The 20,457-nt window shown below is 35.2% G+C and overlaps 5 protein-coding genes across 5 annotated transcripts in view; 3 read left to right on the top strand and 2 right to left on the bottom strand.

Annotated features, from left to right (window-relative positions):
* The first annotated feature begins 376 nt into the window (after window positions 1-376).
* On the top strand, window positions 377-3,683 carry LOC135846279 (transmembrane protein 135-like). The gene is made up of 10 exons (XM_065365274.1): window positions 377-696; window positions 970-1,139; window positions 1,501-1,631; window positions 1,707-1,833; window positions 1,953-2,107; window positions 2,186-2,465; window positions 2,592-2,759; window positions 2,839-2,979; window positions 3,056-3,222; window positions 3,289-3,683. The coding sequence occupies exons 2-10, from the start codon at window positions 990-992 to the stop codon at window positions 3,380-3,382; spliced, it is 1,413 nt and encodes a 470-aa protein (XP_065221346.1). The 5' UTR covers window positions 377-696; window positions 970-989; the 3' UTR covers window positions 3,383-3,683.
* On the bottom strand, window positions 3,654-5,836 carry LOC135846278 (uncharacterized). The gene is made up of 7 exons (XM_065365271.1): window positions 5,630-5,836; window positions 5,451-5,543; window positions 5,235-5,375; window positions 4,972-5,158; window positions 4,185-4,873; window positions 3,897-4,111; window positions 3,654-3,805 (listed from the first exon to the last, which is right to left on the bottom strand). The coding sequence occupies exons 1-7, from the start codon at window positions 5,662-5,664 to the stop codon at window positions 3,720-3,722; spliced, it is 1,446 nt and encodes a 481-aa protein (XP_065221343.1). The 5' UTR covers window positions 5,665-5,836; the 3' UTR covers window positions 3,654-3,719.
* Window positions 5,837-5,965: 129 nt separating this feature from the next.
* LOC135846281 (corepressor interacting with RBPJ 1-like) lies at window positions 5,966-7,982 on the top strand. The gene is made up of 6 exons (XM_065365276.1): window positions 5,966-6,143; window positions 6,618-6,712; window positions 6,801-6,959; window positions 7,036-7,136; window positions 7,239-7,374; window positions 7,596-7,982. Exons 1-6 carry the CDS (start codon window positions 6,072-6,074, stop codon window positions 7,678-7,680), a joined length of 648 nt encoding a protein of 215 aa, XP_065221348.1. The 5' UTR covers window positions 5,966-6,071; the 3' UTR covers window positions 7,681-7,982.
* Window positions 7,983-8,435: 453 nt separating this feature from the next.
* LOC135846274 (protein TAPT1 homolog) lies at window positions 8,436-11,565 on the bottom strand. Its single transcript, XM_065365268.1, has 12 exons — window positions 11,407-11,565; window positions 11,171-11,302; window positions 10,925-11,088; window positions 10,745-10,842; window positions 10,495-10,663; window positions 10,282-10,417; window positions 10,085-10,182; window positions 9,862-10,012; window positions 9,615-9,784; window positions 9,324-9,545; window positions 9,036-9,242; window positions 8,436-8,953 (listed from the first exon to the last, which is right to left on the bottom strand). The coding sequence occupies exons 2-12, from the start codon at window positions 11,175-11,177 to the stop codon at window positions 8,687-8,689; spliced, it is 1,689 nt and encodes a 562-aa protein (XP_065221340.1). The 5' UTR covers window positions 11,178-11,302; window positions 11,407-11,565; the 3' UTR covers window positions 8,436-8,686.
* A 175-nt stretch (window positions 11,566-11,740) lies between these two features.
* Window positions 11,741-20,457, top strand: part of REPTOR (repressed by TOR) — a 29,813-nt gene continuing 21,096 nt past the window's right edge. Inside the window, 3 exon segments of the mRNA XM_065365267.1 lie at window positions 11,741-12,038; window positions 12,738-13,772; window positions 19,497-19,592. Of these exon segments, the coding sequence (XP_065221339.1) occupies window positions 12,776-13,772; window positions 19,497-19,592 (1,093 nt within the window). The 5' untranslated portion in view covers window positions 11,741-12,038; window positions 12,738-12,775.

Raw genomic sequence — 20,457 nt, 5'->3', positions numbered from 1 at the left:
CTGATGTGTGTGTGTGGAAAATTCCGAATGTGTAGATATTGGTCGAGATTTAAAGCTATAAAATCCAACTGTTTGACTGTACGAGTTGAGCTGTAAATTATGAGCGAATAATTTGATGTATTGAAGTTGAAATTTACACGTCAGCAATATTAGGTACATCGTAACATATTGAAAAAATATAATATGTGAAGTTCTGCTATCACAAATTGACAGTTGAATTGATGGAATAATCATCTGTTTTACGCACGGAGTAATTTTCATTCATTAATTCGAAAATATTTCGAGTTTCATTCTATTTTCTGTCTCTGTCTTCGTTTGAAAACAATGTTACCACCATAAATTTTCATATATGATAGCACTGATTTCGAGAAAAGAAAGTAGGAAATTATTTAGCACGAAACGAATCACGAACCAAATCACAAAATTATCATACAATTTTTTTATTATTATGTATTGCTATCAACGAATGCAAGGAGGTGAGATTTTAATCTGTTAATACCTGTGTAAAATGAGCGCAGAACAGTAAAGTAGCTGTGTTGGTGTTAACTTTCGCTGTTTCATCGAACGTTTCTGCATCGTACTACACGTAAACATTGTTCGCATTAAATTTTGGAAATTTTTTTTCAAATGTGCGATAGAAGAGCGACAGAAGACAAGTGAAGAACTCATTTTCGAGTATGCTGGATTTGTATTCAGGTATTGTTTTCATTGTTCAGCTTTGCCTAGTTTAGAATTAGATTACTGTTTTCTTCGATGAAACAACTTTGAGTGGTTGCTTTCCTTATCACATATGGTATAACCTGAATAAATGTAGGGTACTCGTACTCATGATCAAAATAAAGAGCCTTCGGTTTCATTCGATCATCACTATCGAGTATCGAATAAAATGGAAGCAACACTCACTCGATCGTTGAAGATTTCATTCACCATGAAATGTAACCATGCCTAATCGTTCTCGTATATTTTCAGATTAAAATTATCAAAACAGAATGGCCCTGTGTAGTAAATTATTATCTCGTGTACCTACATCATGTCAAGAATATGTGCATCCATGGACACCTTCGTGTTACACAGCGAGCGCAGGATTATTATTACACGCTCTTCAGTCTTCGTTTCGTTTATATGTGACCGTTTACGCCGTAAGTTTGCGACCATTTTGAGTTGAAAATGATGTTTCGCAGCAGTCGTTTGAAATAATAAAACTTGTAGAGACTTTGTACCGCGAAAGGTACAGATTAAGAAAAGATGTACTACAGTTCGTTCTGCCATCTGAGCTTAGTGTATCTTGCATGTAATTTATGTAATTACTCATTGTTTTCATTCAACGATGAGAAACCTGTGCTCAGCGTCACCTTGAACCTGTCACATTTAGAATTATCTATACATGTAATTGCTGCTCGAATTGAAAATACTCTACCAGCTAAAACGAGTAGCAATTGGATCGATTGGTCGACGTCTTCAAAAGTAACTAATTGCATTTAAAACTTTTTTTTTTTTCAGTTGGCCTTGTTGATGAAAGGACGTAAACCGTCGAAAAAGGACATCAAACGCACATTGTACGGAATTTTGCAATCGACCGCTTTTATAGGATGTCACGCTGTGGGATTCTCACTCTGCGCTTGTTTCATGAGGTATAAAAATGAAACCTAGATCGAAATGAAATAATGAAACGAGATCATATTCGAGTATTTTTTCAATATTTGCAGGCACGTTCTAGGATATTATAATTTTTTCACGTTTGCATTTTTACCAACGTTTGTATCGAGCTGGTTCGCCATACTCGTAGAAAGACCATCTCGACGATCGTTACTCAGCTTATACGTTACCAATATCGTAAGTATATGGATTTAAATAGGTTACTCGATGGATTAATTTTCATGCAAATACGACTATCGATTTTACTCGTTGTATGCAAATGATGTAGTGTAATCGTTCAATTCGTTTGTTAACAGGCATCTGAAACGTTATACCAAATGTTGGTTTGGAGAAAGGTCGTCAAACCGATAGCGTTCGCTGACGTACTGATTTTTACGTCTTCTATCTCATGTCTTCTGTATCTTTACCGTAGTCAGTATAAATCCGCCGATTCTATTTATTCGTTGATAAGGTAACGCTTACGAAATTCGTCTTTTTAACGTAGAATGCATCAAGTGTGTGTTCTAAAATCATTCATTTGTTACTTTAGGTTTATCGTAGGTCCCTACGAACAATTAGGTTATACTCCAGATTCACCAGATACCGAATCAGCGCCTCGACAATTCCCATCTGATAAACCGAAACGTCCAACTGCTTCGGTACCTTCGACATCGAGGGGCGTTCAGCAAAAACGCTCTTCACATGGTACTTTATATAGTGCTTTGACGTTATTCTTTCATTGTATCAAGGAGTTCAAAAACTACTTGAAAACAGTTACCAAATGTCAGTATTGCTCTCATCCGCATGGCTGTGTTCATTATTGGCTACAAGTAGGTTAATCTTCGTTCAGGCTTCCTAAAGCCTAATGTGATATAATCGTTGAAATGAAAAAAAAAATCGACGAATCATCTCAGATGTGTTTTTAGGGTAATATATCTGTTTTCATTTTTTTTTAGGGAGGTACGAAAGTATTTGCTATCGGATATGGATTACAGCTTAGCTTGCGTACCCTGATGCAAATGAGAAAAATAGCTCGAAGGCCTGTGTTACTTCTTAGAGCTTTGAAAAGTTCGGATACTTTTAGCTTAGGAGTATTCTTAGGAGGATTTTCGTTTTTATATAGGGTAAGTATGATTTACCACCGTAAACGTTGGACTTTCAAAATTAGAAATATGGTTTAAATTGTAATTAATCGTTTTCCAGTTCATCTCCTGTATGTTGAGACGATCGTTGCGCAGAGATACTCAGGCGATAGCGATACCAGCAGCATTCGTTGCTGGGTTCACGTTCTGTTTTTACCGAAGCAATACCATAGCTCTTTACGTTATGTGGAAATCATTACAGGTTCGTATTGGAGAAAAATTCATACCTAATCGTGTCATTTCATTTGTTGAGTACTTTGAATGATTTTTCTTCATAGATTTTGTACTTGGTTGGACGAGATAACAAAGTTGTACCAGAAGTTCCTCACGCAAGCATCTTTTTCCATTGTTTATCCACCGCGATTCTATTCCAAGCTGCGATATTCGAGCCTCAAAATCTACGCTCGTCGTATTGGAACTTTTTACACAACATGTCTGGCGGAAGGTACGATATTTTTAAATGATTCGAAGTCATAATTATAGGCCTTCATTAATTCTTTTTATTTCGCAGAATCGGCGCAATGGACCGAAAATGTCTGGATATGTATGGATTAGATTCCAGTAAGATGGTTGAGATGATTAAAAATAAGCATCGAAGAAGTTGAATGACCGGATTAAAGGTATCAAATATGAGCTAACGTGTTGATGGATCACGTTTACGAATTTAATAGGGTTGGGATTACTAAATATTACGACCGTACAACGTTTGTAGTACATTGGATTATCATTTTTTCTCTTTATTTATTTTTATATAATGTTTATATAAATACTACGCCAAGTTTTGTACTGTTGGTCTATCTGAATTTTTTCCTTTCTTTGTGTTTCATTGTTACGATCATTGTGTTTGTGTATTATGGTGTATGTGTAATCAAAATATAACTTTTTACCTTATTTTTATTACAGAAATAGTGGTTTTTACAATCAATTTCGTAATAGAATTATTTACATGCCGTATAATTTGAGCCAAGGTTTGAAATCTTGTTGGCTAGGTAAAATACCGATGGGAGTTTGACTCCAACTCAAAGAATCTGAAAAACGCAAATTTTATTAATAATCCACACTTGAAAATCAAACGTCACGAAATTTTTTTACCAGAGAATTATTTCTACTCGTATTCACCTGAAATATCTTCTTTATTTGTTATTTTGGTAAATTCGGCGATATCACATTCCGACATTTCTTCATCTTGAGGAATAAACGAGTTGATCAAAATCTTTTTGTCCTTTTCAATATCTTCCACATTGAGCGACGAGTAACCGTTGTAAATATCCATCAATTGCAAAAGTTTATCAATTTTTGAAGAATCTACCGAAGGTGTTTGGATCTCGAGTAAACTAAACAGAAGAAAATGTGTTGTTAGATTGCGAAGAGTAATTTTGACCGGTTATACTCGTACAGTCGACTTACTTTTTTAAATAAATCACGATAAAATCACTAGGTCGCTGTAAAACTAATTTGAGTAACGCAGATGCCTCTTGTTCGAGAAGCTGCGGACGTCTTAATTTGAGCGAACTCTGGTAACCTTTACTTTGGGCTTTTGTAGAACGATTTTGCTTGAGAATATTGACAAAAATTTCGTTCAAATGTACAGCAGCGCATTTTTTACGGATCGTTGGTTCGATCGGGCCAACAGATACTTTCACCAAGGATTGGAGAAAATAGTAACATTTGCTCGAAGTACATAACACAGATATGATATCATTCCACACGTGAACGTACGAGTCTTCCAATTGACCGGTGCTGTCGATGTTATTCGGACTCAACAGGTAATCTTCATCGAGCAGTTTGTCGACTAGAAGTTCGCCCTTACGAGGATATTTTTTTAGAATCTTTGATAACTTTTCGACTGTTATTTTACACACGTTGTTCAAACTCCAATCATCGAGGTAATCGCATTCTGATGTGACGGATGTCTTGCGCAGAAATCGATTGATTTTTTGCCTATGCTCGGTGGGAATTTCGGAAACACGTTCGCAATCGTCGAGTAAATGGTTTTTGAGCATTATGTGAACGTCTAGACAATTTTCGACATCGGCGAAGCTGTTTTCGTCTTGGCAACAGATGTCTTCGAAATCGCCATTGGCCCAATATTCGTCCTAATAAAAAAATTGTTTGTATAATGTACGATGATTCGAGTTTCTACGATCTCTTTGAATCTTTGATCACATCAAGCATCATTGTCATTATTACTTACGTATAACCATTTCAAACAGAAGTCAGTAGCTTCACGTAATGAAGTTAAACTAAGACAGGAAGCATTATGAGCCGCTTTGTGACGCAGATCCACAATCCAAGCAGGAATACCCAACTCTTTAGCTACATCTTGCAACGTTGTAGCTGAACGATTTCCAACGCAAGAATCGGTTACAAAATTTACGAACCTGAATTCAAAATTACAATATAATCGAATTTTTCTACGAAAAATACAATATTTAAAAAGTAATGACGACTAATTACTTGGTAACTGCCATCGAATACAGAAGTTCCAAATTCATTCTATTCAGCACCCGGGTTTCATCTCCATCCGATTGTAAGTCTTGTAATCTAGTGTCCATCAAAACCAGCGTACATTCCACACCCATGGGCAAATTTGAACATCTGTGAATCGATGGTTAAAATAATATTAGATGATAATTGTAATAATTGAAAGAAAATTCAACCCGATGTACGTGCCTGGTTTTCCAAATGTACAAATGCTCCACAGCTTTCTTCTTCATTGTTACATCGCTACCGAATAAATTATTTCGACAGAATTCCCATTCTTCTCTGAAATAAAATGAGATGAAAAGTGTGATGGAATTGGTTTTATTCAAACAACGTAATTTATTTGCAATAAAGAGGAATAATATTACTTGCAGAACCATGGGACGACTGATACTGTACTCATTTTTGAAACAACAGTTAGAAGTTAACAGGCGAGAAGTTGCTTATTGTTAGATACATGAAATCGAAAAATGTGCACGATTATTCAACTAGGTATGAATTTTTAATAAAAATTTATTTCATCTCCAGCACCGGCAGCACCGGAAAAATTAGGAAAAATGAATTGCGAATAAAATTGTGATAAAAAAAAACACGTGGAAAAACAAATGTCACAAATATTGATACGTGCGCATGCGCAAAACCCAATGATGACGTCATGTTCGTCTCAAAACGTAAACAACAACAAACTCCATGTGACTGATATCATTTCTCATTTCACTTATTTCTTTCATTTCTATCTGTCGTGCGAAGTTCTCTGCGGTTAATTTTCTTTGATTAATTATTTATTGTTGTAATAAGAGATCCTTTAAAATGGGCAAAGGTTTTAATAATTACATGTGTAAAAAGTTTTTCCATCCTGCTTCGCGAGATAATCTGAAGAGGGTAAGTAAATACACGTCATGAAAAATTTCCATAGTTATAATATTGTTATTCCACGTTGTTGTATGTAGATTATTATAGATGTATTTAATAATTTCTGCGTATATGTCTAAAAGTGAAGTGGAACTCAATCATTATTCATTACCGAAGTAGATTCGGGTTCCACTTCATATGCATAGTTTATGAAAAAGGGGAACCATTTTGATATGTATTTTCAACGTTGAATTATTCGATGATCGCTGTATATTGTGGGCTATTGATAACGTCTTATTAAACCATTGTGATCTATTGTTAGATGAAATGCTCGAAAACTCGAACGAATCAAAAGTATATTTGCTCATCGATCATTTTCTATAAAATGATAAAAAGTGAAAAAAACACTTACGCTTTCGTACAAGTGTTCCAATTTATAATAATAAGATTTTAAAATGAATATAACTCGCTATAACTAGAATTTTCTATGTATTTTTCCCTCAGGTGTGGATGGCCGAACAGAAAACCAAATCACTAAAAATAAAGGAAGAAGAATTGAAAAACCAATACGAAAATGAACAAGATTTATATAACAACAAGTACGTTTCGATATTTCTTCAAGCATTAATAATTCTGTATTCTGGTGTCAAGATTGCATTAACTAACCTACCTTTGTTTATTTTATAGAGCGTTGTTATGGAAAGATAGTAAAGAAAAGCTCACACTCAACTTCATGTACGAAGCTCCTCCAGGTTTAGTTAAGGAGGAAACTAAAGACGATCTCGAGGAAAAAGAAGGCACGATGAAGTTCGAATGGCAGAGAAAATTCAATGCTCCTCGTGAAGAGTAAGTTGACTTTTCCACAAACATTATTCATCAGGGATTAATTCCTGTGTTACTAACAGTCTTCGTTTTGTTACAGTTATTGTAAAGGAGATACCGAAATCAGAGATCAGCCGTTCGGTATCCGAGTCAGGAATGTTCGGTGTATCAAGTGCCATAATTGGGGTCATTTGAATACTGGTAAGATATATAACCTATTAGTTATAATTTGGCATTATTTTTGTTGTCAATTTGCGTATGATTTATTATGAACGTAACTAACAATATTGTTTTTCGTCGCAGACAAGGAATGTCATTTATTTAACAAATCGGTCGAAGATTTCGATACTCCTGCTACTACTCGTACCGTTCGAGGTTACGAAAAAGAAATGGAATTCTTGAAAAAATTAAGTACCGATGAGCAACTGAAAATATTCAAGTGAGTATATGACTAGTTTTAGTTTGAAATAAATTTTTTTATTGGTTGTTTGAGCTCAGTATTTATTTATTGAGAACTGAATGAGAACTTGTAGTTCTTGATCCGGTAGAAAAACCATTGAATTGGAACTGAGCGTTCGAACAACCGTACCATTTTCTGACTTTAGTATGAATAATTATCTATTCGATCGATTCTAATGTTTCTTAATTTCATCGTTTCAGAGAATTAAAAAAATTATTGAAGAAAAAAGAAAGAGGCGTCGATATGAAGAAAAAACTGAAAAACGTCGTAAAGTCGTCGAAATGATATGGTTATAATATATCATTGTGTTATAGTTAAATTCTGTGAATTTGTTACACGGTGTACGAAAATGTATATACATATCTATCTACTATACCTACATATGGCTAGAATATGTACATATCATATTCTATCTAAGGAATGTATTATACGATCAACGATGTACTATACGAAGTAATTATTTTTGTAATGTTACCCTGTAATGAAGTTGTCGAAATGATACAGTTAGAATACCTATCTGTAATTATTAATATATTTAAGAATTTTTTATACGATGTGCATTTTGTATTATATTTTATTTGTTGATACGAAGTAATTGTTTTTGTATTATGTGCAATGTTCATTTGTTTGAAATAATACACGTTTGCGATGAAAATGTGTTATTTTTTGGCGTTAGTTAAATTTTGATAAAATCTTCATTTTTCGAAGATGTTTTAATAACTGTACAGACTTCACGGTTTACTTCCAAAAACACTAATTCATTGTTTAATTCAAGGAGATCATCCTGTGGACTATTTGGATAAAGAATTAGAAAGCTTCAGAAACTTATTGCGATGTGGTCATTAAAACGGTAAGTGGATAAATTAATAAAGCAGGAACTGAAATTTTCGTGGGACAATTCTGTTTCAAAATTAAACTATCGCTCATCGCTGAGAGAAATCAAAACGATGTACATAATACGAATGGTGATTTAATATTTGATAATAATTCATAAAAACACTCAAGTCAAAACAAAATTTTCAACAAAAAAAAAAGACGAATCACTTTCAAAAATTTTAATATGTACTTCGTTAAATAAATAAACCAACAAAAAAAACTCATATAGAAACAGGATTCGTAAACTTATCATAAGCTCATTTAATACACTCACGCTGGATTATTCGCCGTTTTAGGCTACATGAACAATGTCGTTAAGACGATAGACTAGAAAATCACCTTCGAATCGATTATCCGCTCTCGAAAAATACATTTTACATCAGTATTTTGATAAAATTTAGACATAGACACGTTTTCAATTTGGAACCGAATGATAGACCGACGGTTCAGATTCGGCTCTTTTCTTCGCCAGATTATCATCGGATAGACTCAACGTGCTCAATGTTTCGCTCATCATCTCGACATTATCATTATGGATTTCACTCTGAATATTCGGTTCGCTTCTAGTAACGTATTCGAGATCATTTTCACCGATACTTTCTAATTTCTGCGAATCGACGCTGTCGTCTATAGGTGACGACTTGAGAACTTCTTCGTTGAGCGAAATTTCGTTAATGTTTACCTGCAAAGAGAAAAAAAAATGTAATTTGAAAATACTAAATTAATACAGATCGCGTAAAGCTGGTCGAAAATTTCCCGCTTACGTTGCTATTGGAGAATATGGCGGGTGAACGAAGTTGAGGACAGTTATCAGTTTTACTCGGCAGATTAGAAGCGTTGGAAAGTTCGATAGAAATGGAACGTTTTTTCAGCGAAAGTGTACTAGGATGAGTTGGCGTTGTAGCTGAATCTGTACTGGAAGCTCGTCTCATTATGCTGTTATGCTCCTGAGCTGTATTTGGAGCCCGTTCCTAAAATTTCACCAATGAGAGATGAGACATGCGAACCATTTTGAGCGGAATTATAAATACAGTAATCGTTCGATCACTCACTTTCTGATGCTGCTCGATGTAGTTGCAGGCTTTTCCCAAAATCAGAATATTATTCAATAATCTCGCCGAAACTAGGCAAAAATAACCCAGAACTAACAAAACGTACTCCGGTATTCCTCGAGTAGTGACGACTAAACGCAACACGTGCAGAATTACAACCCCTAAAGGTAAAGGAATGAAACCCATTCGTCGAGCAACTAAATCAGAATGATCTGTAAAAGCCTGAAACAAATTTCAACAAATATAATCCAAAAAATTGCGAAGCAATGTTTACGAAGTGACAAAACTCACGTGTTTTTGATGCGTTTGAGCAATATCGTAAGCTAAACTGTAGACGTAATCTTTATAAACGTCGAGTGGCAGTTCGTTGAATTTCGTAATGAACGCGTGCTTAATTCCATCCACGCATACTTCACATACGATCACAACCATGCAATCCATCATCATAAACCAGAAAGTATCTGTGAATAAAAAACCAAATTAAAATTACGAAATGGCAAGAACTCTTTTCAGACGAAATAAAAACTGATTCGGTTACCTTCTGCCCAAGCGTACTCTTTCATCGTTAATAATACAACAATGGATAATAAAACGAGTAAATGGAATCGTTCTCTTACATCGCTGCATGATACTTGGAATAAATTATTCTTATCGAATTTCTTGAACACGCTCCCCTTGATTTCTACAAACTACAGAAGGAAAATAAGTTCAAAAGTGTAATGTTCGAGATTTTCGAAACAAAAAAAATGATGAAATCTTACATTATTCGACATCATGATGACTAGTAAAGCTCGATTACTAGAATTAAAAGCTACATTAAGAATAGTAGCTTGTATAAGTACAAGCAAACTGTGTAAAACTGTAAACCAAATTAAGAAAAATATCTCTTCGAATCTAGATTACCAAAATTCCAAAGTAAATCTCATCTCACAACAAAAGAGTAAAAGAAAAAGGATACAGACATAAATAATAGCGCAAATAAAATGAAAAATCGCTCTTAAGAAGCCGATTCTAGAGTTGCGAGGTTCTGTAGCAGTCCAAAATAAAGCGTCGATAATATCTTGACCAAAAGCTGAAAAAAGTCTATCACCGACCTTTGGAAAAAAAATATTCGAATTAATAGATCCGACAAATATTGTACTTTTTCGTACTTGAAACTAAATATACTCACTTCTAATAAGTTGTAAAAAATATATAACTTGATTACTGACTGACTCTTAATCAAATGGTACACGATAGAAGTATCGATATACGACATCACAACGCTACATATCACAAGAATGGTGATTTTCAGTATATCACATATTTCAGCTGGTTTGAGGTATTTTTTCGACCGATATCTAAACACAATCGAACATAATTCATTAATAATCGATCGCAAAGTTACAAAGTATCAATATTCGTGTGTGAGAATCTCCAACCCGAAAGCTGCGAAAAATAATCTCGAGAAAAATCCGTACACAGCTAATACAAATCTTAAAGGTAGAAAAGTGTACACAAACAGAAACGAATCAGCACACTGTAAAATGATGAAAACATTTAAAGCATTATTTAAACGATCAAAATTCTTGGAGTTGATTATTAGAGACTGTGGAGCTCACTTGAAGGAAGCCATAAAACATGAATTTCTCCACTTCCCATGGGATCTTCATGAACTGATAAACTTTCTTGCGAACAGCCGAATACTGTTCTTCGTCATATTCCAGAACATAGTTTCTGGTCAGTTCAGCGCCGATGAACTCCCAAAATGATGATTTCTTAACACCTGTGAAACAAATATGGTCAGTACGAATTGTAAAAATTAAATTCGAAAATAGGTGCTTTGGATTGTGCTCTTTATTACTAACCTCCCATCGTGAATTTCGTTGACGAAGGCGTATTAATAGAGCATTCCTTGGGCGATTATGTCATTAACAAATTGATGATGTAACCGAACCGCCAGGAATGACACATCTAGATGAAATATTTCGATTCAGTGGCTGTAAAAAGGCATAAGAATGATGTTTGAATTTCGAGAAGCACAATATCGAATAATTCGAGTAACATATACGATTATTGAGTGAAATTATGAATACAATCTTACTCGATTAATGCATACGGATTTGACTCTAATTTCAATTCGCCAATATTTTAATTTCAAGTCGAAATTCGAAATTTTTTCTCGTTATTTTCAGTGATAAGAAAAATTTTTTATTTTTGTTTCCATTTTGAATTTCAATGTTGCCAATAATACAAATCTCAATTTTCTCTTTTCATCACTTTTTTGAGAATTTTTTTGATTTTTCAATTCGGCTGCACTGATTTCAAACAAAGAAAATTATCAAAGTTATCGATTCCGTATATTTTGATCTGTGCCTTCTTTTGTTTTTGTTTACATGTTTTTTTAGGCGTAATTCAAGGTCTTCTGAAATTAATGCTTTCAAGAAGCAATGTTTTTCATTATGTCGTGTGTTTTTATGAAGTATTGATCGTTTTCTGGTGACCTTTGTAGATTTTATTATTTGTAAACAATAACTGTTGGTGCTGATATTGTTTTTTTCTCGATTTCGAATTAATATTTTACGAATTAAAACGGTCAAGTTTCGCGAAAGTGATCGTGTTTTAAAAGCATGATATCCTCTATCATTTGCGAACACTTTGATTTATGTTAAAACACGTGCCCAACATGGCCTAAAAGTGATATCTTTGTTTTGATTGTCATGGTCATCAAATCAGGTACACATAGTATTCTAAAGCTAGTAAAATTATCATTATATTGTACCATTTTGTAGCTCAGTTTTGAGCTCTGTTATGCTGTCGAGTCGTACCTCGTTGCGATATTTACGTAAATATTTTCTTTCGTCATACTGCTTAATATGTAAATAGTTACATCTCTCGATACTCTCTGGTATCACTAAACTGGCAACCACAAACAAAGGGTTATGTTTTCAATCATCGAAATTATTTCTCGATAACGATACTTCCAGCTTTACTCTCGCTTTATTACTAAATTTTACGATATGTTTCAGCTAAAAGATAGAGAAAATGTCGATATTTTGCCAATCGAAACGTCAAGTCTTCGATGGCAGCGCTTTTCAGTGGCTTAAAATTAATTAAATTATTAATTCGCGCGATTTGGTTGATAGAACCGAGTTGAATTGAATTTTGGTTTCTATAGTACTCGAAAATGAGACGATAAGGTTTTCATTATTTATTTGTTTACTAGGTTCGCGCTTATTTTCATGTTTTATCAGTACGACTATAGGAACGCAGCATATACTATCGAGTACACTTTGTTTACCTTCTGGGTACGCTTTGTTGTTCGAGTACATTGTACAATACATTGTGTTTTTGTAATATACAATCGTTGTAGGAATAAAGCAACACACGATCGATGTTTTAACCCGTTTTGATTTTTTTTTTTTGTTTTTTCAGAGTTATGAAATTCAAGTAATCGATGAAATAACGTTTTTATGAGAAAAATATTCACAATGACCGATCCAACTTTCTCGGAAGATTTCTTCAAAGATAACTCGTTCATAAAACAAGAGCCATCGCCGAACGATGATACATTTCCAACCATCTCTGGCTGTATGCCGATTCCGAGTCGTCGAAATCTAGACCTGTCGCAGATCCGAGATTGTAGTTTAGATTTCCACGATACGTCTCCACTAATGATACAGGATCACGAAAAATACACAGATATAAACACCAACGATCTGTGGTCTTCCAGAATCAACGGCGTCGACGTAGAGTTCACCAAAATGGAAGACGACGATATATTCCAAGTGGACAAATCGGATCTGATCCAAGACACCAGTCTATCGCAGTTAACCGAAATAAATCCCAATCGAGACATACTGGACGATTTGAACTTCGACGATTTAATGTTACCCAGCGAATTCTGTATAAATGTGCCAAATTTGCAAAGACACAGTCCCGGCCATCCGCTCACCAACACACCAGCCAACTCGTTCGACTCGAGCTATTCGCCATTTCTTGCCGAGAACGCGAGTTTTTACAAAGATTCGCTCGAAAGCTCGAGCTTTCCGTCTAGTCCGCTGAATATTATTACGAGCAACACCAAGACCTACTTGTCGTTGGAAAGCAACAGTAATCTGAATTCACCGTCACTGAATTCGCCTACATTGCTGTCGCCGTCCAACTCCGGCAGCACACCGCAGAAACCGAGTTCGCTGCACGAATTGCTAATGAAACGCGATCCTCATCTGCTATCGCCCGGATCCGGATCTTCGAAAAATTTGGGCCAATCTGTACCTGGCCCTAGTCTTTTGCAAACGGCTGTCAGCCGAAGCAGTGCTGTGAGAACTAGTCCTTCCTCGCGTCTCTCTTCATCGGCGCCCACTCATCTCGGCTTGGAGCAAATTTGGCAACGGAGGGAGCCCAGGCAACATCTACTCTCCACTGGATCTTTAGTCGAAGCTGGATCTACATCTTCTTTATCTACTGGTAAGTAGATCTTCGTACTTGATGGCATATTTTCTGTACTCGGTTCATCTTCTCGTACCTTCCCCTTCTCCCCTGAATGATGCAACGTTTAAACCATACAGTCGTATAGCTAATCGTCGATGATTCATTATGTGAAAATTATTCCCATTGTTGTAATCGTTTCCGATGACAAAAAAATTTATCGCATTTTTGTACAAAAATTTGTCGTGTAGTTTAACATATTGGAGTTGAAATTTTCCGCCAAATGGACAAAAAGAAAGTCAAAGAAAATTTACGAGGTGTTATTCGACGAATGTTTTGTTATGTTACGACTCTTCTTCCGCCGTCTTTCTGATAAATATTTATCGCCATGTGTCCACTGTCCACCTGTGAAGACCAGTCATCGTATCGGCGAACTGTGAAATGAACTTGAAATTATTTTCTTTCCCTCGTTGAATTTTTTATTCTATCCTGGGGGAAGGGGAGCGCCGCATGAGTAATATTTTTCAGTCCTACTGATAACTCATCGATTGAAATTTCTGTTTGGAAATATCAACATTATTATGTTTATTGATTTTCAACTCGAGTTGTGATTATTTGATCGGAATGTTTATTAAATATGCTCTCCGATATTATGAAAATTAGCCAAAAATTTATAAATACTGAAAAATCGATCCGAATCAGGTGTGTGCAAAGTATATGTATTTTATAAAAAGTTCAACTCGTATTTTTCCTGAGAATCCGAGAACCTCATTTCGTATGGAATTTCAACGCTAGATTGAGGCTGAAAAAAAAAAATGATTTATCGAATTCTAGAATCCCGAGTAGCTCACAATCTCGCAACATTTCCTTCTTCAGTTTCGGAATTTTGTTCGATTTGTTATTTCGGAATTTTTCTGGAAATTTTAGAGGTTAAATTCGAAGAAAAGAGAATGAGAAGTTGTCTCGCAGAAATTGAATTCGCATTAAAAGTATAGCGTACTAAGTAATAAGCGAATAAATACAGAATTTTACTCTTTTTTTAAATTCGTCTTTCGCGAAAATTGAATGTATTCTATATAAAATGTATCAACTGGAATTTTTTTTCATCTTTGAAATGTAAATCGGTGTGAAAAATGCAAGTTACTTTTGAGTCATTTAACCACACCTTCTTGTATACATTTGAAGGTCGCTGATAAATTTTTTGTACTCGCTTATCAGCTCGTCTTCACCTCAACTCGATTAATATTGGCGTAGATTTCAATGTTTTACTGTTACCATGTCGCGGAAACGTGACGTTTTAAGGGCGAATCGAGCGAGAAAGAGAAATGAAAGAATGCTTGTCAAAAAAAAACACCATTCGGTTAATAATTTATTTTTTCTTATGAAATTTGATAAGTTAACCAACAAAATGTTCGAATTAAAATTAAAAAAACACGCGCGCACTCACACATCGAAGTACTTAAATTGGGTAATGTTTATGGCATGCTTTGTGTATATGTAGCAACGAAAAGTAAAAAAAAAAAAAAAAAAAAAAAAACCGTAATGTACTGAAACCGGTTTATGTAAAAATTTTAATTCATTGTTCGATAAATGGAAAATTTTATTCTAATCAGATGTTGAATGAAATGCAAATATCTAATTGCTTGTTTTTATCAAACTCGATGCGATTCATTTCTTTCTATTATTCAGTGGTAGGAAGCAAGAGAACAGAAGGGGAGGGGGTTCTTCCCAGGTGCGAGATTCTTTGGGGCGTATATGTTTTTAATGTTATAGAGAATGGCAAATGGCTCAACTCAAGTTGAAGTACTCTTAATTTTGAACTTTCGCTTTTTTATGCATTCAACTCCCTAAAGTTATTGAATTTTTTGCAAACATGATTCTCAAGTTTTTAGTTTTTTTTTTTATTGGGATGGAGAAATTTCCACCCCCACTCCATCAAAATTGTCGCCAAGAGCCAATGCGAGCTCGAGGCGAAAAATGAGGGCTTAGTGAACATTTTTTACACCCCCTTCCACACTACTAAAACAATTATGTTATTTATTCAAAAATTGAGGTCGAAAATGAGAATTTTTCCACAAGTTTTCTTCTATAGAAGATCTCCTTTCCCGCCTCAAAAAATAAGAATTTCGTTTTCGAAAACAAACTTTATTGGAGAATTTCTTCTGAAAAAGGTTCCTTATGATTATGAAGATGTTTTCACGAGCAAGAAGTCTTCTTAAGAAAAAAGGTCTCCTTCAAAAATTGAAGTTTTCATCCTTGAAAGTCGAAGCAAGAACAAATTTTGTTTTGCGCCGAACAATTCTTGGAGAAAGGGTTTTTTGCTCATCTTGCCCCCCCCCCGGTCAGCGGCACTGCCCCCAAGTTAAAAAAAACTCGAGAAAAAGTGATAATAAACTTTTTTTTTTCATTTAAAATTCTCATTTATTGCGTCAAAATTTGAAAAAAAAAACTTCCCTTGAACCCCTACGAAATATTGGTCTCATGTCAAAGACACCCTTTCCCCTCCCCCTTCCAATTTGAATAAAACAAATGAAAATAGCTGAAAAATCCACTTTTCTCGCCCTGGATAGGGGTCAAATGAGGTTGGAAGGTTGAAACCCGCAAAGGGCACTTCGGGTACACCCTACCAATGTACTGTAAAAATTTGGACCTACTAGGTCAATTTGGGGCGGTTATTGGGCTTTCCTGAACGTCGAAAAACACGTGAAATAGTCAAAAAATTCCACTTTTTTTGATCCTGGAAAAGGGTCAAATAAGGTTGGAAGGTTGAAACCCGCAAAAGACCCTCAAGTGGCACCATCCCATTGTATGCTGAACATTGGGGCTCCTTAGATCAATTTTAAGAGTGGGGTGGGCTCAAAAATAGGGCCAAAATCAGGTTTTTTGCACCTTGAATGGGGTGGGGATGACCTAGGAATCTGTGATTTAGATAATGTTGTTTACAATGACGGTACTCACCAATGGTATGAATTTGAGCCCTTTTCATCAATTTGGGTCCAAATTATGATTCTTCAAAAAAATGACCTTTCTGTAATTTTCAACTTTGACCCGGTCCCAACGGCAGGGGTCAATTCTAGGTCCCAAAAGAACCCCATTCCCCAAGTTTAACTTTGATCGTGTTGAATTGTCCTAAATAATCCTATTTTTGTGAGGAAACCTCCCCCTTGGTTCCTCAAAGGTGTGAAAATTAAGGAAAAAGCTGATTGAGAATTTTTCATAAAATTTCTGTCAAAAGACTTGGTGTTTTTTTCTCAAGATTTGAGCTTATAAATTGCCAATTAATTTGTTTTGTAAAGGGAAGTTCAGGGAAGCAACATTGCTTGGGTCTGAGGGACCTGAAGGGAGGGGGAGTTCTCTCAAATGAGGCATGCCTATTAAGAATGAAAAATCTCAATACGGAGATCAGAAATTGTTGAAGTTGTGTTTTTGTTTCATGTTTTTGGGTATTTTTCGATTCCTTTTTTAGAACCGATATTGTTTGAGTGCACAGGAAAAGTTTTTTCGAAAAGGTGATTACTTATTCAAAACGATTCAGACGCAAAGCAGTTCTGGAGCATACAGCAGATTTTTGAAACTCGAAATTTCCCAAAATTTCATCAAATGGGGATGGAAAGCCGAAATTCATTCCGCAAATTAATTTCGATACGCCACGAAGTCGACTGCAGGTGGATTTCAAGTCGTTTTGGAGCCTCCAGCGAATTTTTGAAAATTACTGGAGTCGCCAGATTTTTGAAACTTGAAATTCCCACAACGTAGCAAGCTAAAATTTATTTCGTAAACTAATTTCAATTCGATATGAAGTCGACTGCATGGTTGTTTGGTGGTCAAATGGTTTTGAAGCTTCCAGATACATTTTTCGGAAATTTCAATTTTCCAAAAAACGCCGTACAACCTTTCAAAAAGTTGCTGGAGGCTCCAAAACGACTTTAAACCCACCAGCAGTCGACTTCGTAGCGTATTGAAATTAGTTCGCAGAATGAATTTTGGCTTTCCAACTCCATTTGATGAAATTTTGTGGGAATTTCGAGTTTCAAAAATCTGCTGGAAGCTCCAAAACGGGTTGAAACAGTTTCCAATCGATTTGGCGTGTCAAAAATAGGGTATATCTCAAATTTCAGTTTTCTTGGTCAATTTCGTAAAATTTTGATTTTTTCCCCTCATTTTTGGCCTAAATTTGATTTTCAAAAATTCACCAAAAATCGAAAAAGCACTTTAGCTCTTGAAATTCTGACAGGTGATGAATTTTTGCCTGCTCTTTCGATCTACGTTTGTACGGTTTGAAAAATTTTGTGCAAGTCCTATGTTGGAACTCAAAATCTGCGATTTCGGCTGACCTGTCGATCAAAATGGCTGCCATTTTGTAAGTAGGGCCACTATTTTTTTTTGAGTACAAGGGCTAGAAATGTTCCTTAGGACTCCCCCTTTAAGAAAAAAGTTGTGCCGGATGATCGACCCGGGGGGGGGGTGCAATAGATCCTTATGTGGGCTTTCCAACTAACATACTATTATATATTTTGCTCTCATTTCTCAAAATTTTGGTCACTTTTTCTCAAATTTTTGGTCACTTTTTTGCTATTTTTCAGTCACTAAAGTCACTAAAAAAATTAAATAGTGGATTTCATGCCTGTTTGCCAGCCTCCATCAAATTTCCAAAAAAATAAAATGAAAATAGAATGCAAATAATTTTGAGAATCAGTTTTTAGAGGGGAGTATGTCTCATTGGTTCTTTGTGTATTGCATACTTCCAACTTTCAGTTCGAACAACGATTCGTCATTTTACACATTTCGCCCAAAATATCACGCTATCGTGTTAGCGAAATTTTGAATCTTGAACTTTGTTTGCTGCCATATGGTATAGGAAATTTCCGTACACTCGAGTTTGAAAATTTCGCGTCGAATTCTGTCGTTATGGAATTTATAGTTACGTTCGCGACGTTTTTCTCGCTAACGGTGCTTTTTGGCGAAAACTTGGTAATTATCTTAATTGTAGAACAAAATGTTTCCTATTATCGGTCGACCTTGATTTTCCGATTTGACGTATGGTTTACGCGAGTTATTGTATATAGCGAAAAGTATCACGACGACGAGTGTTTGAAAACCCGAAGTTTGTGTGTTTTAAGTCAAGACTACCTTACCTAGCTGACTGTTTGCATTTTACATTCGCGTTTATAAATGTGTAAGTTGAGTAAATAAAAAGTGTGGTTTTTTTTTATGCACCGGGTTATGATAATTTAACGAATTAATGTCGATTGAGTTCACAACCGGATGAGAAAGGAGAAGTGAAGAGAAGAGAAGAGAGGCGTGTCATTTGTGAGTATCCAAGAATGCTTGCATGTGGTTTTTTTGCCTCTTTTTTCAATTTTTTTTTTCACTGGATTCTGGGACAAGTTTATAAAAAAAAATCTGGTAATTAAATGTTCGCGAGCTCGTCTCGTTGGTTAGATATAATTGAGCGAGAGAGTTTGAAATTCGACGAATGAACGTTTCCGGTTTTTTTTATTAGCAAATGTTTTGTTTATTTTCGATGCGGATATAAAATGTGTATGGGTGTGTAAATGTGTATGTACATTGTATATTTTACGATGTGTACGTACACTATGTAGATATTTGTAATTGTGTTGTTGTTGTTTTTTTTTCTCGAGTATACAATATAATAATGTTGCACCCGTGCTTTACAGACTGCGAGATAACACCGTACGGTGTCGTAGACATGTTGAATTATTGATAAGTTTTTTTTTTTTGTTTGTTTTGCTCTTTTTTTAGGAGGCGTTTTGAGTCCGGATGCTTGCGATTACTCTCTAGATGAAGCTTGCGATTCTGACGACGATAGTGAACAAGATTTCGATTTTTCATCCGATGGTAAGTACCTATATACTTTGCAGCCATATGTGTAGTACTCACTGATAAGTTTTTCACGTGTTTTTTGGTTTTTGAATTTCTCCGAGACTCGATTTATTCGAAAATGAACTATACGAAGTGTTAGAATCTGCACAAGTGCACAATAATAAATAATAGTTTATAATGCTTCGTAAGATATCGAAGAACAATGAAAAGTTCAGGTCATTTACATCTCACACATCTTCTCGCAGTCGAAATATTTGCCAGAAAAAGACGTCGGTTCTTTTTTTTTCGATGACAAATTGTGTGTACTTTTATCAGATAATTGATAATTGCTCGCATGTTACACTTGACGTGATAAAGATTTTTTATTTAATTTTTTTTTCGAGTGTAACCAGCTGTGTTTGTATTTTTAGCTTCGGCTTAAGTGGTTACCAAAATTATCTACACCTATTTTAATCCTTCGATGTGGAAAGTAAAATCTTTTTGGCTCAGGTTTGAAATACTTATTCTGTACCCAATTAGCAACGTTTCGGGGTTTTCCCTCTTTCATTATGTATTATTCGGAACATTTTTTGCTAATTACGTTGGTACAAGACTCGCGAAGTAATTTTCGTAACGAGATCGAGAACGATCAGAGGCTGATGCAATCGATATGAATTTTTTTCCTATTTGGCATCATGCACATTTGTATTGGTAAATTTGTGCGAGAACTTACTAGTATTATGAACGATGCATTGTTATCGGTGAGAAGGTGTAAAGTGTAAGTCAAAGATCGTCTCTCGAATGTATACGAGTTGTCAGTATTTTACTGATAAAAGTTTACTACAGTTTATACCCTTTTGGATTTCCCAGTTGTCAAGCGTATATCGAGTAGATTTACTTT

Source organism: Planococcus citri, chromosome 5, assembly GCF_950023065.1.
Source record: "Planococcus citri chromosome 5, ihPlaCitr1.1, whole genome shotgun sequence".
Classification (NCBI taxonomy): Eukaryota; Metazoa; Arthropoda; class Insecta; order Hemiptera; family Pseudococcidae; genus Planococcus; species Planococcus citri.
This window is presented reverse-complemented; position numbering and strand designations above follow the sequence as displayed.